General features: G+C 36.6%; 1 protein-coding gene across 5 annotated transcripts in view; it reads right to left on the bottom strand.

Annotated features, from left to right (window-relative positions):
- Positions 1-15,874, bottom strand: part of GGACT (gamma-glutamylamine cyclotransferase) — a 54,328-nt gene that overhangs the window by 19,262 nt on the left and 19,192 nt on the right. For 2 of the 5 annotated variants that reach the window (XM_072622040.1, XM_072622039.1), the window contains exon 2: positions 1,939-2,053. The exons of the other annotated variants lie outside the window; for them this stretch is intronic. In XM_072622040.1, the coding sequence (XP_072478141.1) occupies positions 1,939-1,969 (31 nt within the window). In that variant the 5' untranslated portion in view covers positions 1,970-2,053. The remainder of the gene's footprint in view (positions 1-1,938; positions 2,054-15,874) is intronic. 5 annotated transcript variants of the gene reach the window in all.

The raw sequence follows: 15,874 nt of genomic DNA, 5'->3' as shown, positions 1-15,874 counted from the left end.
GAATATCATAAAACAGTTAATGAACTAATATATGGGAGTACTTGAGAAGATAATTACTACAAAGATCCAAGGTGTTGGTGTTATAATAAGCCATGAAAGCACTCCAGTAAGAATCCTAGTATTATTATTAAAGGTATACTAAGGCAGAAGACTGAAAAAGCAACATAGCAAACTCTTGTAAGTAATTACTCTGATCTCATGACAAAAGATAGGCAAACAAAGTCAGAATGTGTAGAGACAACCTAAGGATCATAGCTCTCCCAGAACAACATGACAAGACAAAAACTTTTACATCATAATGAAGGAAAAAACAGATGAAAACCATCCAGAACTTCTGAACAGACAAAATGAAATTCCAATCAAAGAATTCACAGATCCCCCCAGAAAAAAAATCAAGGCTGCAAACTCCCAGATACATAGTTTAAATTAACAATTCAATTCAGAAACAAATTATGTAAGCCTTCAGGTGAAAGACCTGCAGACACAAAGGAAAGGATACTAGAATAATGTGAAACTGTTCCACATGCGCTAGAAAACGGAGGTAAAGAAATAAAATGTTCTGATGAGCAACAGAGCTCAGAATGCAGCCCAGGGTGAACTAACCTACAAATCTGAGTTTAATCATACAGGATAAAAGATGGATATTCAATAATAAATACGAGTTTGAAAAATTTTTTACAAAGAAAAAGAGAACTGAAAACTCTGCCTATAGGTAAATGCTTCTTCTGGGAGACTACATTATAACATGAAATCAAGGGCTAGCAGTGAGGGGAGAAGGTAACCTCTGTGAGCTCAGAAAGAGATTAGGAGGGAGGGACAAGGGGGAAAGATTGAAAAGAGGGGAGAGGAAGGAAGGAGAAGGTTCCATTAATGAATACTCTTATGGGTGAAGAGAAATGAGAAGCTTAATGAAGAAATGAGTTTAGGAGATTTAGTGTCTGAAAAATCTACTTGTCCTGGGTCAGAGGAGCTGGAATCCCTAGGACCAACTAGTAACTCGAGGAGTGGGAGAGTATGGACACAGGGAGGAAGTCCCAGGAAAATTTAGAAAAAAAAAATCTAAAAGAGAGGGTACAGACCAGTGTGAGGGAGGAGGCCCTGCCACCGCACTGTTCTCTCTGACCCCTGGAATAACTGGTATTGTTGTGAAAGTGAGACAACAGAAAAGAGGAATTTATGTAGCATACCCTACAAGGCAGTGGCAGAAAGTTAAAGCTTTAATGGTATGAAGAAAAGAGAAAAGAGAGACTAAATCATTAGAGGGGTCATGAATCAGAGAATGAGGGTCTAGAATAAACACAATGAGAAGATGTGGATTATGAAGAGAGTGAGAGAAATACTTTTTGGAAAGGGGAACAAAAAAGGAAATTTTAAAAACTAATGAACAGGAGTTGAAGGAGAGGAAAGGGGCAATCTGCCTCCTGAGAAGGAAAAATGGGGGAAGGAATATTTAACCAAATAAAAGCGGGAGGGAAGAACCAATAAACAAAATCCTAAAGGTAAAGGGACAACCAAAGAGAAGGGTAAATGGGAGTGAGAGAACCAATGGGATGAAGGCCATCCTAAAAAAAGATTAAAGTAACATTACTGTATACAGCAAAAGAGAGCGTCAAAGAAACCATCTAAAAAACACAATTTTGGACACATAAAAAAATTGAAATCTAACCATTATAACTAACTTTAAATGTGAATGTATTAAACAATCCAACAAAATGAAAAAGAGTGACAGTCTGGATAAGAAAATAAAGCGCTGCAATCTTTTTCTTACAAGAAACACACCTAAAAAACAGACAAAAAAATAAAACAAAATAAAACTGAGGGGATAGGGGAAAAGTTTACTATGCATCAAATGAATCCAAAAAGCAAAAACAATCAAGAAACAAAAAGGGATCAACCAGGAAACTGCAGACAACAAATCAATATCAACAATAAACGTACGTGCTCCAAATGCTTCTGTGTCCAGAATCATAAAGGAAACACTGCTTGAGGTTCCAGGAGACAGAGGCAGTGACACCAAAATGACAGGAGGCTTCAATACTCCTTTTGGATAAATCTAAGAGAAAGAGAAGCAAAAGAGAAAACATGGAACTGAACACGTTCCTGGAAAAACTAGAGTTAGGAGATTTATAGCATCTTCTAAGATGGGATGGCAAAAGAATATACGTATTTACTGGTACCATATGAGATTTTTACCAGAATGGACAGAAACATTGCAAACAAATGTAAAAAGGCAGAAATACCCAATACGTCCTTCACAGACCACAATGCAGTAAGAGTAGAAACTGGATCAGGGACTGCAAACGAAAGATAGACACAAATGCAGACCTAGCAATGAAACTGTGAATACTTACTGGGTCAAAGAACAAATCACAGAAGAAATGAATAACTACGTAAAAGAAGATGATGGTGAGACAACACACAGGGGGGAAACCCTAGTTTTCATATCGTTATAATCATACATTTACAGAGCAGAAAAAGAGAAGATTAGTGACATGAATATGGATCTTAAGAATTAGAAAATCAATAAATAACCTAAAATAAGCACAAAAGGGGATATATTAAAAATTCGAGAGGAAATAAGCTGGAAACAAAAAAAACTTAGAAATGATCATTCAAACTAAAAGCTGGTTCTTTGAAAAAAACTAATAAAACTGATACTCTTAGGTAGTCTGATTATAAGAGAGAAGAAAATAAAATCAATAAAAAAGCAAATAAGCAAGATGAAATCTGCAAAAACAGAATAAAAAGAATAATCAGAATATATTATGCAGAGCTATACAGTAACAAAACTAAGAACACAAAGTACACAAAAGAGTGTCTTTGAAAATGTAAAATATCCACAATATAAGAAAACCAGACAGAGATAGTAAAGAATCGAATCTCAGAGGGAAAAACTAGATCTGGCTGTCAAGGAACTAGCAAAGAAACCCCTGGTCATGATGGAGACAGGAGAATTCTATCAACATATGCAAAAAGCTCTGAAAACATTAAAGAGCTACACAAATGTTAGCTGTTACTCAAGTACTGAAAAAGCCAAGTAGATCTATGATCTCACTGATTTTGATCCTACCTCCATTAATGTGGATCACAATCATATCTGCCCAACCTGTGCAACTCCTGTCCGTATTCTCTCATAAACAGACCTCGGGGGTCTACTAAATGTACTGAAGTTTTCTCCTGATGTCTCAAGAATGCCAACAGAGCACTTGGACTATCCACCATTTCTTATTCAAGCTTGCTTATACCCATCATCTATCCCTCTGTGCTGCTCTGTGAATAAATCATTTAAAATCTTTGGAGACCATTGTGTTCCATGTCGCAAAACCATATAATAACAATAGTAGAATATTAGTATGAAAAAATTGGGTCTTTGTTTCCAGGAAAAATTTTTGGATATTAAAGTAACTGAAATTTCCTGAAGGCAATTCAGCTCTATTCAACTCTTGCCCAATTCACTGTCCATTTTTACTGTCTGTCAACTATGATGATTATGAAAATCAGATTATATTTTCTAAGCAGAGAATAACAGTGAATAAGGATGGGTCAATATATAAACATACTTGTGTAGGAATGAAAAGAGCACAGGCCATTCTTACCAACTACCTATTATGATTCAAAGACCATGGATTTAGAGCTAAAAAAAGGTCTACAAGTCCATTCAATCCAACTCCCCTCCCCTATTCCAAAGATAGAAGTGACCTGCCTGGGAGTTAAAAGTGTTATCTGAATCTAGGTCTTCCAGACTCTATCCACTATGCTATGATGCCTTTCCCAAAGAGCTCCCCACTAAGAGAAAAAATATATATATTCCTGTCCTGCCCAGTACCATTTTAAAAGAATTAGGCCCTTTTAAGGCAAGAAAAGCAAAGAAATTCAGAACTTAACCAAGTACTCTTGAATTCTCTTTAATCACTTCTGTCTGAAGTGTTCAAATTCCTTAATTTGGGTCTCTTTATAATAATACAAAATTAAAATCAATAAAATAGCCAAGGGATGAGTTAAAACAATGAATTACCAAGGAGAATGGGGCAGGGAAGGAAATTAAGTGTATGCTATTTAAACATGCTTTTAAATACTTTACACAAAATGGACTCAATTTACCCACATCCTTATGAATCTTAAACACACAGCTGGTCATTGTTCACCAACAACATTCTATTACCTTTGGGCCAGAATCAATTAAAGAGTCCAAAATGTTCACAAATATATGTTCAGTTTGAGAAACTCTGGTCTCCATTCTGGAGGCTAAACATATTGAACTAATTGAATTTGGCCCTATTACACACCAGATCCCCCCCATCGCCTCTTCTCTCCCCCCACCCCGAAAAAAAAACCTACTCTTACTTTTAAAAGCTACTTTACTGTTGTGACCAACTGACAAAAGCCAGGTATACTGCTCAAACTGAAAACCTGCTTTCCAATGTGAACTTACATCTTTTCCTCTGTTATAATACTATGGGTTTCCTAGATTTGAGGGGCATGGTAGAATATTTTATGTTACTAAAAGCACATTTTGGTATACACTTTGCTTTAAAAAAAAATACAAGAACATGTAGACCTCTTCTGGTATAGCAAAACTCCCTGTTAAAAAGAATGTTTATTGCTTTGTGGTTATTAGAACACTGATGTATGTTACATTTAATTCAAGTGGTTTTTGAGGGCGTTAGAAAATTAGACCAAAGACTTTGTTCATATTTTAAAAACTTAACAGGGACCATGGTTGGTCTAAGTAACTATGACCCTTTAATGTTAAAAATAAAAAACTATGTCCAAACATCATTTTCTTAGTTTAATAGTCTAAATGTCTTGATTATACCATTTACTATGTTTTTCCCTCATAAGTGATTCACCTATGCCATTTCTAAGTTAAGTTTTCTCAAAATTATTGGTTTTTAGATGTATAAATTTCAACTATACTGATATTCCAGAGCTGCTTACTGGCACTGCATTAACACTGGATTCTTGAAGCTTATGTAGGTCAGCTGATGTCATGTTTTGGCAGGTCCTACCAAACTGAGAAGGCTTTAGGTACAGGCCAGACAGTGGTCAGCTGGAGGACCAGGGAGGACAGGCTGCCCCATCTCCCACTGTGACAGTACCAACTGGCTTTGGAGTAAGAGAATCTGAAGACGAGGTCCACCAATGATGTGGACTGCCTATGTGGCCTTTGGTGATTCACTTGAAGTTTTAGATACTTCATCCATATGAAACAAGGGATGTACAAAAGAGGGGCTCTTGGGTCTCTTCCAACTCTAAAGCTATTCTGTGATCCTATGACCCGTGTCCTTGGTATCCTGCCTGCCCTACGGATTCATATCATACCTTTCACAAAGAATCCTTAGCATAACCAGCAATACTGGAGCAAAAAGGCCACGATGGGATTCTGAGGATTTTCCTTCCTCTGGGAACCTTGCCCAATTGTGTCCTAGCCATGGTGGCTTCCCCGGGCCCAAGGTATGAGGTTTGTCCTCAGGTTTATATTTCTGCTCTTTCCCTTCCACACATATACTGAACTTGTCCTGGATATCAAAATTTCTAGATAAGATGGTGCTCACACCAAAAATACTGTTTTATTCCTCTTATCTAGTACATTATACTGGTAGTCTGAGGTGATGAGAAAGGCTAAAAGCTGACTCTTGACAGAGGACTGTAACTTTAAAAACAACAAAAACCCTTCACAATGATGCCCTAAATTTTACACCCTAAGAGATGTGGTATTATTTTAGCATCCAACTACCACTTACAAGGTAAGCCAATCCTTGGTCTAGCTTGACTTAAAGAACAGAAGAAGTGTAGGTGAAATTTCTTCCTCTTTACATATTTCTAGTATCTTACAGAACACTGCCATTACACTTCAAGCCCCTCGTCTCCAGAGCACCAATATCCTAAAAATCTAAAGGTTCTTGGAAAGATGTGTGAACCCCAGCCAAAAGTAATACTTTGGGACCTGCCTGCAATAACCACTCTATAGAAATGCAGCCTCTAACAGAGCTTTTACCATCTATTGCTAATAGGCAAATTCCTCACAATTTAATTGTTTTATTACCTGTCAGATGATATAGCCCGAAATCTTTCTCTAGGTAAAGCACTAGAAATACTGATGGTGGTGAGTAAAAAAACAAAGTTTGTTTTGCTAACCTAATTTAAGCTGGCAAAGAGGTATAAAGCTCAACATTTCAACTAGAATTTTTAATCACAGGAGCCCATTCAAATTACCTCAGAAATAAAACTACCTACTCAAACAGTGAGCTAATAAAATGAAATGGTTTAATTATATAAGCAATTCAATTTTTTTAAACATATAGAAAATGGAAAACCCAAATCTTACGTTGTCCTCAGAGACAGAGCAGGAGATAGAGTAGATAATGAAAAAAGGGGTTAATATAAATACCACCTAGTATGCTGTGATGCCAAGTCTCAGTTCACAAATAATTAACACAGAACTGACTTCAGCCTTTAAACAGTTTAATAAACGGCACCAAAAAGTACTTGACTACAACTTCAAAGTCCACTCTTGATCCTTACCTGGGTAGGAGTTCGTTCTACCTTTTATTTCCCCCAAATGGTGCTTAATTGATAAAAACTGATTGAGAAGGTCCTTCAATAGATGAAGGACCGGCAAAGTGAAGTATGAAGATTCTATATATACATTTAGGACAGTCTGAAGAAATTTATCCTAAATAGGGTACCACATAAAGTCTTAGGGTACATAAAAATATTTATGGGAGGGAGAGAGTACCTTTGAGCTGAGAACTCATAGTGCAAATCATTGCAAATGAGGCAATGTTCTGTGGTGATAATCAAAATATGCAAATCTCTAAAGCCCTATTTCTCTTGCTGTCCACCAGCACAGGGCAGGGTAGAGATGTATAAAAGATTACCAGAGAGGAAGGGTGGATAAAAAATAACAGCCAAGTTGTTAGTGTTTCCAAGACTTTTCTTACATGAATTTCAAAGCAACAAATCCTGTGATTCTGTGATAGCAGACAGCATCATTATTCCACAGCAAGCTATTATAATATGTAGCTTCTAAACCTAGAGCTATGTATTTCTTTGACCCTATAGTGAAAACGTCTGTGACAACCCTAAACTAAAGGGGACTGAGCAGACAAGTGTCAGATACTGCTGCTTCTTTGCCCACCTCTATGTAGTCTTTTAAAGAAATCCATTACCTATAATGTTTAGGGAAACAACCCATTTTTAGACCAAAACCTTCACCGTCCAATTACAAAGGGCAGAATTAGGGGTCATTTTAATCTTGATCAATGTTACTAGTTAATTAGGCAGCTGTACAGTAGTGAAGTCATTAGGTGAAGTATGTTACTATTTATTATAGCGAATTTAACCTCCACCACTAACAAGACAACAGAAAGCCATATGGGGCACATTGCTAAGGACAAAACCACAGGTTTTAAAATAACAGGTATTTAAAATTGGTTTTAAATCTCAGGTATTTAAAATCACTAAAAAAGACTAGTTGGTAATACCAAGGGAGAGTTCCAGGCTTAGAGAAGAGGCCAAGAGCTACTAATCTGCTGGTGCCATCTAATTAGTTTTCTTCCATTTTTAATGTAAAATGCCCATAGGTTTATTTCAACTAGACTACTGCTTTGTCTATTCCAGTTTTCACTGAATAATGAAGAGACTTTCTTAGTAACCATATTCAATTCTAATAAGTCCCACTATTAGGGTGATAGTCTCTCATCTACCCTGAGTTTCCCTTTGTGGTCAACTGAGAATTTTATTACTTTAGTCTCCTTTAAGACTTACAAAAAATAGAAAGAAATATACCTTTTTTATAGTAATCTTTAAAATAAATTCTAAAGATTAAAGCAGAACAAATTTACTAAGCAACACGTATCTGTCAACTATGTGCCAGACAGAATAAAGAGACCTTGAATAACGGGTAAAATCTTAGATTTATCATACAATAAATCATAAAACTATTATATCATTTTGTTGTTTTAACTATAAAATAGGTTTAGCTCTCAATTTTAAAGTCACTTTTTACTAGTTACATGGGAGTCCTAAGAGAAAGGAATGCTCTCTCTTCTATTGCCGCTTAGATTTTTTTCTCTTTCTAACTTTATTCATTACACACTCTCTACAACCTACTGTTCATCCCTGAATGGGTTTTTCCAGAAACAATGTTTTAAAATGGAGAATGAGTTCATAACCCAGCAACACAAAAAGCCTATTTAATCTATAATTTGCCTAAAAAATTGTTTTAACATGCTGAAAGTACTAGGGTAGAAGAGGCTGTGTAACACAGTGACAACACTTCAAAATCTGGAAGACCTGGTTTCAGATCCTGCCTCTGACACTTACTAGGTATGTGAACCTAGACAAGTCACTTAATTAATCTTTAAGCAACTCAGGCAACTTAGAACTTAGATGTTAAGTCACAGAAGGGTTGTGAGACCTGACTCTTGGTGGGAACTTCTACACTCACAACAGAGTTCCTTGTAATATGTCATCACATTTAAAAGGTTCCTAGGAAAATGTGTTTAAAGTTCTACCTTGGGATGCCAGGAACACACTTCCACCCTTATAACTGGAGTAGGGCTACCATTCTCTCCCTTCCCTAGCCCTAATGAGTCTCCTCATGAACAAGGAGAATGATTCTATCTACCACACCCCATCCCCAATTCCAGGTCACTGATATCCTGAAACAAATAGCTTTGCTATGTTTTATAGTGGTGAAGCACAGGAGGATTGAAGAAAAAGGGAGGAATGGTTGTAGAGGTTGTAGAGGAGGCAAAAAAATATATCCATTAAACTCCTTTCTGTTCTTTTTCTAGCCTTGCTTACCTATTTCTTTCTCTATCTACTCCTAACATCTGTGGCTCTAAACCACTGTTTCTCTCCTTGGCCCAATGTTAAAAAAAAAAAAAAGAAAGAAAGAAAGAAATTCTCTGTAGCAAGAAGACTAACTTTGAAGGTTTCTAAGGGTTGTTACCACCAATACAGATCATAAATAAACAAGGGAGTTAAAAGACTTCCTCTAATTCCTGCTGTTCCCCCTTCTTATCTCTGCACTCAAATCCAGTAGGGAAAGTTGCTAGGAGGGGATGATGAGCTCTTGAGAGGGTAACACACCAAGGCAAGGTCTGAAAAAGAGTTATCCACAGATCTACCTTCTGAGAGAAATGCAAACACTTCATTGTTCCAGATTTTATACCACAGAAGCTGAAGCAAAAGTAGAAACTCTGGCGTTAAGGGACCATTAGGAAGGGAAAGGAATCAATCAATCAATCAAACGTTTATTGAGGGCTATATTAAGGGCCATAACTAACTATGTGCCAAGGAAAGACAAAAATCTAAGTCATTTCCTACCCTGAACAAGCTCACATTTATCTCGGAGACAACAGGGACACATAAAGCATATACAAGATACGTACAAGATAATTGTAATGAAGACGCACTAAGTGACGGGAAGACCAGAAAAGGTCAGACGTAAGAGATAGCATTTGAAACCAACTTGGACGATTCTAAGTAAAGGTGATGACAGATCACATTACGATATGGGGACAGCCTAGGCAAAGAAATGGCTGAACAAATACCCTCAGTAACCGGCAACAAGAGCAGCTTAGATGAACCACAGAGTGTGGGAAGGGGAGTAAAGGGAAATAAGCCTAGAAAAGTAGATTCAAGCCATGTTGTGAAGGAGGGAAGTTTGTATTTGATCCTAGAAGTCATGGAGAAATTACTGGAGCTTTTTGAGCACAAGTATGGCATGGTCAGACTTTTCAGTAATAACATTTAGTTATGGAGTTTTAGTAATAACTGTTTGGTACCTATTATATCCTATCACGCACTGTGATGATCTCAGCATATGTCTCATTTCCTCATACAGAGTATATAAGCTCCTTGAAAGCACCTTTTATTCATCTTTGCATACCTCAAAGCACCCTTCACATGATGGACATTCAGTGAATGCTTGATGAATAATTTCATCTTGGGCGGCTTGACCAGAATATTGAGGAAGGCAGAAGGAACCACCTGGCAAAGAACCAGAGAAGACTAGCCCTAAGGCTGGGGGAAGGAATGTTTATATAGGAAAAGGAAAATGAAGCCTAACCTTCCCTTCCCCCCTTCGAAACTCCCAGTCCTGCTCCTTCATCACTGTCTCCAGAAACTCAACTTCCTCTAAGACAATACCAACTCTGAATCTCATACCTCCTTAGTACCCTGGGGACCCTCTGTCCTACTGACTGGAGAGGGTATAGAGTGGACATTAGAGACCTCTTCTCATATCCTTCACTTTAGGAGGAGGTGCAGGGCAACCATTTCCCAATTTCCCAACTAGGTATGGGACAGCATTCACCACCCTCTACCCCTTGCAGGGTACCCTCTTCCTCTTCTACCCCCTTTACAATGTCTTTTTTATGTGTCATCACCCCCATTAGATTGCAAGCTTCTTCGAGGACACAAACTGTCTTCTGCTTTTCTTTGTATTCCCAGAGTATGACACAGTAACCGGCACATAGTAGGCATTGTTTATTAACTAACTTCAAACCTGACTCTACATGCCCTTCCAGGGAGCTAGAATAAAATAAGAAACTAAGATGGGATTTGGAGTCAGAGGGCTCCTTGCCCTGGGCAAGTTACTTAATACTCTCTGGGCATTAGTTTCCTCATCTGAAAAATAATTGGATTTGGTCCAGATGACCACTAAGATCTCATCTAACTCAAAATTCAACAATCCTATTTGTGGAGAAGGTATTCTAAGCAGCCTGACACTTAAGGGCAACTGAAAGGAAAAAGAAAAATTTGGGGTCATTTTTGACACCTGTCTGTAGTACTCTCATACCTCTTAAACACAATTAGTCCCCAAGTCCTATCAATTCTACAGGTGCAGCATATCTCCCTTTGCTCTCTGCTCTCCCTGCTACTATACTAATGCAAGCCTCCTGAATTACTAAAATTACCTATTAATAGTCCTTTCCCTACGCACGCTCGCACTCTCTCTCCCTTTCCCTCCCTCTCCCTCTCTCTCCCTGTCCCTCTCTCCCTCCCCCCCAACCCATCCTTCAAAACAATGCCAGAATTAATTAACTTTCTCATGCTTACATCTGATCTTTTCATTGTGGTTCCGTACTGCCCCCAAAGTAAAATTCAAACTCTTCTGTCTAACATGCAAGGCCCTGCTCTGCTCTTTCCAATTATATCTCGTTTTAGCCATGCTAACATATTCTCTGCGTACAACTCCTAACCTCCCCCCAAAACCTGACTTGTTCATGTTGTTCTATATGCCAAGAATGTCCTCCAAACCCTTTTGACCTGTTAAATTACTACCCATTCCTCACCCACATAAAAAAATTAATACTTAGATATTTTTATGTAGTTGCAAAATGGCATTCTTTCCTGTTTTAATTTTTTTTTTCTGGTACTGGCTTATAAGATCTATGGACGAGAAAAGAAATGACATTTTCTTTCAGCCCCTGGTTGGTAGCAAACTTCATCATTCAGCCCTCACATAAAACTGTTTTATACTTGCCTAATGCATTTATCACGTAATATGACATATTATAGTTATTTGTCTTATTCTACCGTTGGGTTGTAAGCTCCAGGAGGATAGTGATCCAGTCTTATCTAAACCTTCTACCTCCAAGCATTTCGAACAATAGTAGTAGTTGCCCATAATAGGCACTTGATGATGAATACAAGAGCCAGGTTGGGGGTATGATGGACATACCATAAAATTCAGGAACTGCTTTTTAATTATTTTCCCCAAGCACCTGCTCCAGGTGTTCAGTACTTTTGTTACTTGTAAACGTTTGCCACTCGACTCTGTTGGATCAGTATGCTTCTTTTTACTTTTCTTCATAAATCAAATTTCCATTTCTTAAAACAACTACAATTTGTTTTTTCTGGAACCCTATCTAAGTTTTGTATGTGTTCCTGGAGCACCAAACCCTAGCATATTTACAGCAGTTGTTGCTTAATCTCGTCAAAATCATTCTAACTCCAAATCCAGCACCCTTTCTACTACACCAGACGAGTCTTGTCTTCTTTAATATAATAGTAAGATTTTTCAGGGCAGAAATACCCCATTTATTTCTGTATCTTTTACTGCAGTGGGGTTGAATTCGAATAGAAACAGGGCCCATAAAACTGTACATAAGGATCCCAAGGGATATATACTGATAGTTTTTAAATATAATGTTATCTATGTTTTGTTGTATTTTTATTTAACTATTTCCCAATTACATTTTAATCTAGTTCAGGCCACTCGAGTTACATTTTAAATATTTTAAAATTACATTTCACTTTATCAGAAAAGGGCAAATACCAAGAAAAGAAGCTTTAAATAGGGACATAGCGAAAAATAAATAAATTATCCTCCAAGAGATATACTGGGGTCAACACACACTTACCCTGATTCCTTAATTGTTCTCAAATAATGTACAAAAAGGATCTTTAGAAAAATGATCCTTAGAAAAAGAAGACCATTAATCCAAAATCCAATTACATTTAGTATAAATAATTGGAAAAGTAAAATAATTCATTTTAGGAAAGATTTCTTACAAAAAATTTTTTTTAGCATAATCTTCAAATATGCAGAAAATTCAATACCCAGAATGACAGGTTTTCCAACAGTGCTACGTTTACTGGATGTATTCCTTTTTAAAATGCACATTTTATGAGTGTCTAGAAAAGGTGTTCTTAGCCCTTTTTATCTTACAGACCCTCTTGCCAGACTATGGACCTCTTTTCAGAAAGCCTTTAAATAAGAGGGAAATGATAAATTTCGGATAGGTTAGTAAAAAGATTTTTTTTTCTGATCATAGTTCACTCAAGAAATCTATCCAAAGACCCTTTTATTTTCCTGTAGGGCATGACAGATTTCTACATCCCTTTGCCTGTATCTCTTGGCCTATAATATTCAAAGAAAGTAAAATCTACAATTTAACCCCGCTAAAAAAAATTAAAAATATCTATTGAAATAGGAAATGCTTGTCAAGGATTAACCCTCTACTTTTCTCCATCCTTCAATGTGATTATGAATGACTACAAATAATATTAATTTTAGTAGATCATCAAGCTTTTATCATCTTATGACTGAAATTCTCCTTTAGCATAACTACCAAACAACAAGAATGAATGCTTTCAAACGTGGCATAAAACTACATTTTTTACTTTCAACACCTGGTGTCACCAGCATAACACAGTACATTTTTATAAACACCCCATACTGTGTGTGCCACAATGTGAAGGCAGCTAGGACTTCAGGAAAGGAGTAAGCTATAGAAGCTAAAGTGAAATAATCCATAAATATGATGTTAACCATATTACCATGTAATTACCATTGACAGTTTTTTAAATTTAGCTCTTAGTGATACAATCAAAGGACTAAAATAACAACTTAAAATAATCATTTTATATAAATAATACTTCAAAAGTGATACATCCCAGGACTTGTAAGTACATGTCAATTGTGTTTTACTTAAATTCCCAACATTTAAAATTAATTTTTGTCTAAATCAAGTATATTAAAGACATAATTAAAATTTTAAATGTCAAAAGAATCTCTTTGTGTATCTACTTCATTCCTTAAAAGCAGTATTTATACAGGTTTAAATTCAAGTGAGAAAAGGACTCAAGAAGAACAAAAATAATTATAAAATGACATAGGGAAAAGTGCTGGCCTCCAAAAAAAAAAAAAAAAGAAATTCGTTGAAAGCATACCACTTTTCACCTTACTTCATGGATACAACAGAAAACAATCTTAAGCAACTTTCATTATTCACTTAATAGCTCTAGTATCTTAAATCTTCAACTCATATTTTGTAATGAAAATACCAGTGTTCATTTTAGAAGTATTCTTCATCTTTTTCACATGGCAATCACTGAGGCTGCCTTTGACACCTGCCACCATTGTTAATGCTGAATATAGAATTACTAAAAGTCAAGAGAACGCCAAGGTGTAGAGAGGTTCCTTTAAACAACAGACTTAATTCTAGGTGTGGGGTAGTTCTAATGGGTTTTTTTTTTTTTCAGTTAGAAGACAATTCTCATTAGATATATCAGTGAGTATGTATTCTGTCACAGTGATATAATTTAAAATAGAGATGTCAAACTTGAGCCCAGGAGGGTAAAACTACTGAAACTGATTAAAATGTAACTGGGGGACTTTAACAAATGAAAATAGAATAAAAACAACATTAACTAGTGGTTTTCTAAGTAAACATGGAGCCTGCAGGAATCTGTTTCCACCTGAGTCTGACACCACTAGTTTAAAAGACTACAAACATAAATTCTAACATTCCCTTCCCTCTTCACATCTCCCTACTCCCTCCTGCCCCCTCCAGGCACACACCAGGCCTCCTTTCTGGTGGAGACCGTTTCCCTTTTGCCTTTGTAACCACAAAGCCTTGCACCACACTTGGCAAAAAGCAAATACTTAATAAACACTTGTTGATTGTTGATTTATTGAAAAATATATCTCTAGGCTAATTAGCTAATGGTAAGCATAATACACCACCCTCATATCCTCTCTTGCTTCCCTGCCCTTAATTTACATGTCAAATCACGTACTTTTCTTATTTAGAGAAATTATGTGCTCCAATTTGGGATTGGAGAAAATTTCCTTGGCTTGTTCCTAGCCATATAAGTGGCATTTTATATGAGTAAATCTCTTCACCTAACATCCTCTGTTAGTGGGAATGGAAGACTAAAGTCTCGTTAATTACTAACGTCATCAGAAGTTTAGGGTTTAACCCTTACAAAATACCAGTCACCTTTGATACTTTCTTCTCTCCTCACAGTCCAATCTTTCACTCTTTCTAACCATAATCAAGAATACAAATTCCCACTACTCCATGAAGCAAGACATAGAAAAGAAATATCAGATCTTTAAAATAATCTCTTACGTGGCCCCCTTTCCTCTCAATCTGGCTTAGTCAATTTCTACTTCTGTATCTTGAAAAGTCGGCAAATCATTTGCTAATAACTTAAGCATATTATATGTATATGTAATACGTGTAACATATGTATTTGCATATTCTTTTTTGAAGACTCTTGCCTCTCATTTCGGGTTCCTTACAGAATAACCCCCAAGTAAGAGCTACCTCTACTTCACAGTTAACTCCCCTAGAGGAACTCAAAAGTCTGGTCAGACACTGTCACTGTTACTTTAAATTAGAGCAATCCACAAGCAAACAGTTGAATAGGTTACTGCAAGATGACGTCTGTCTATAGTCTTTCTCAAGACAAGAACCATCTATCTTAAATGTTTCGGTATCTGCTGAAGTGCGCTGTCACTCCAACGATTATGAGTGGACACTGAGGAAGGAAAACAACAGTATGGCATCAACAGGGCAGGCTACCAATAAAAAAGGAAGGAAGAAGGAAAGCAATTTTTAGGAGCATAGGATTTTAGATCTGGAAGGCCTTAAAAAATTATCTAGTCTAATTGTTATTTTATAGATGAGAAAACTGAGTAGTCCAGAGAAAGGGCTGATTGGAATTACTATCCAACTCAAGGCAGCAGGGGAAAGAATTTTGACAGCATTTTGAGGGATCAGAGACATTTATTTATGAAAAATAGTTCAGGACTTTGTAATGCGGCAAGCAAACACATACTTCTCAGGAGTAACGTTCTCCCTTTTCAAAGAAAATATTAAAGGCTTTATTATTGTAAGAATTCTAAATTCTTTACAGTACGATTTCTCTGAAAAGCTAAACATATATTTGAGGGCACACTGCCACCAGATGGCAGTAAGTGCCTCAGCAGTATGGTTTGGTCTGCCAGATTTAAGCATAGATGTGCTTAATTAACTGAAAGAATGATTAACACTTTCCCTTTCATCAGACTTTTTAAAATTGAAAATTTAAATTTATTACAGAAGTTGATCTTAAAACAGTATTA

Source organism: Notamacropus eugenii, chromosome 6 (genome assembly GCF_028372415.1).
Source record: "Notamacropus eugenii isolate mMacEug1 chromosome 6, mMacEug1.pri_v2, whole genome shotgun sequence".
Classification (NCBI taxonomy): Eukaryota; Metazoa; Chordata; class Mammalia; order Diprotodontia; family Macropodidae; genus Notamacropus; species Notamacropus eugenii.
The sequence above is the reverse complement of the archived record's forward strand: the minus strand, read 5'-3'. Positions and strand labels throughout refer to the sequence as shown.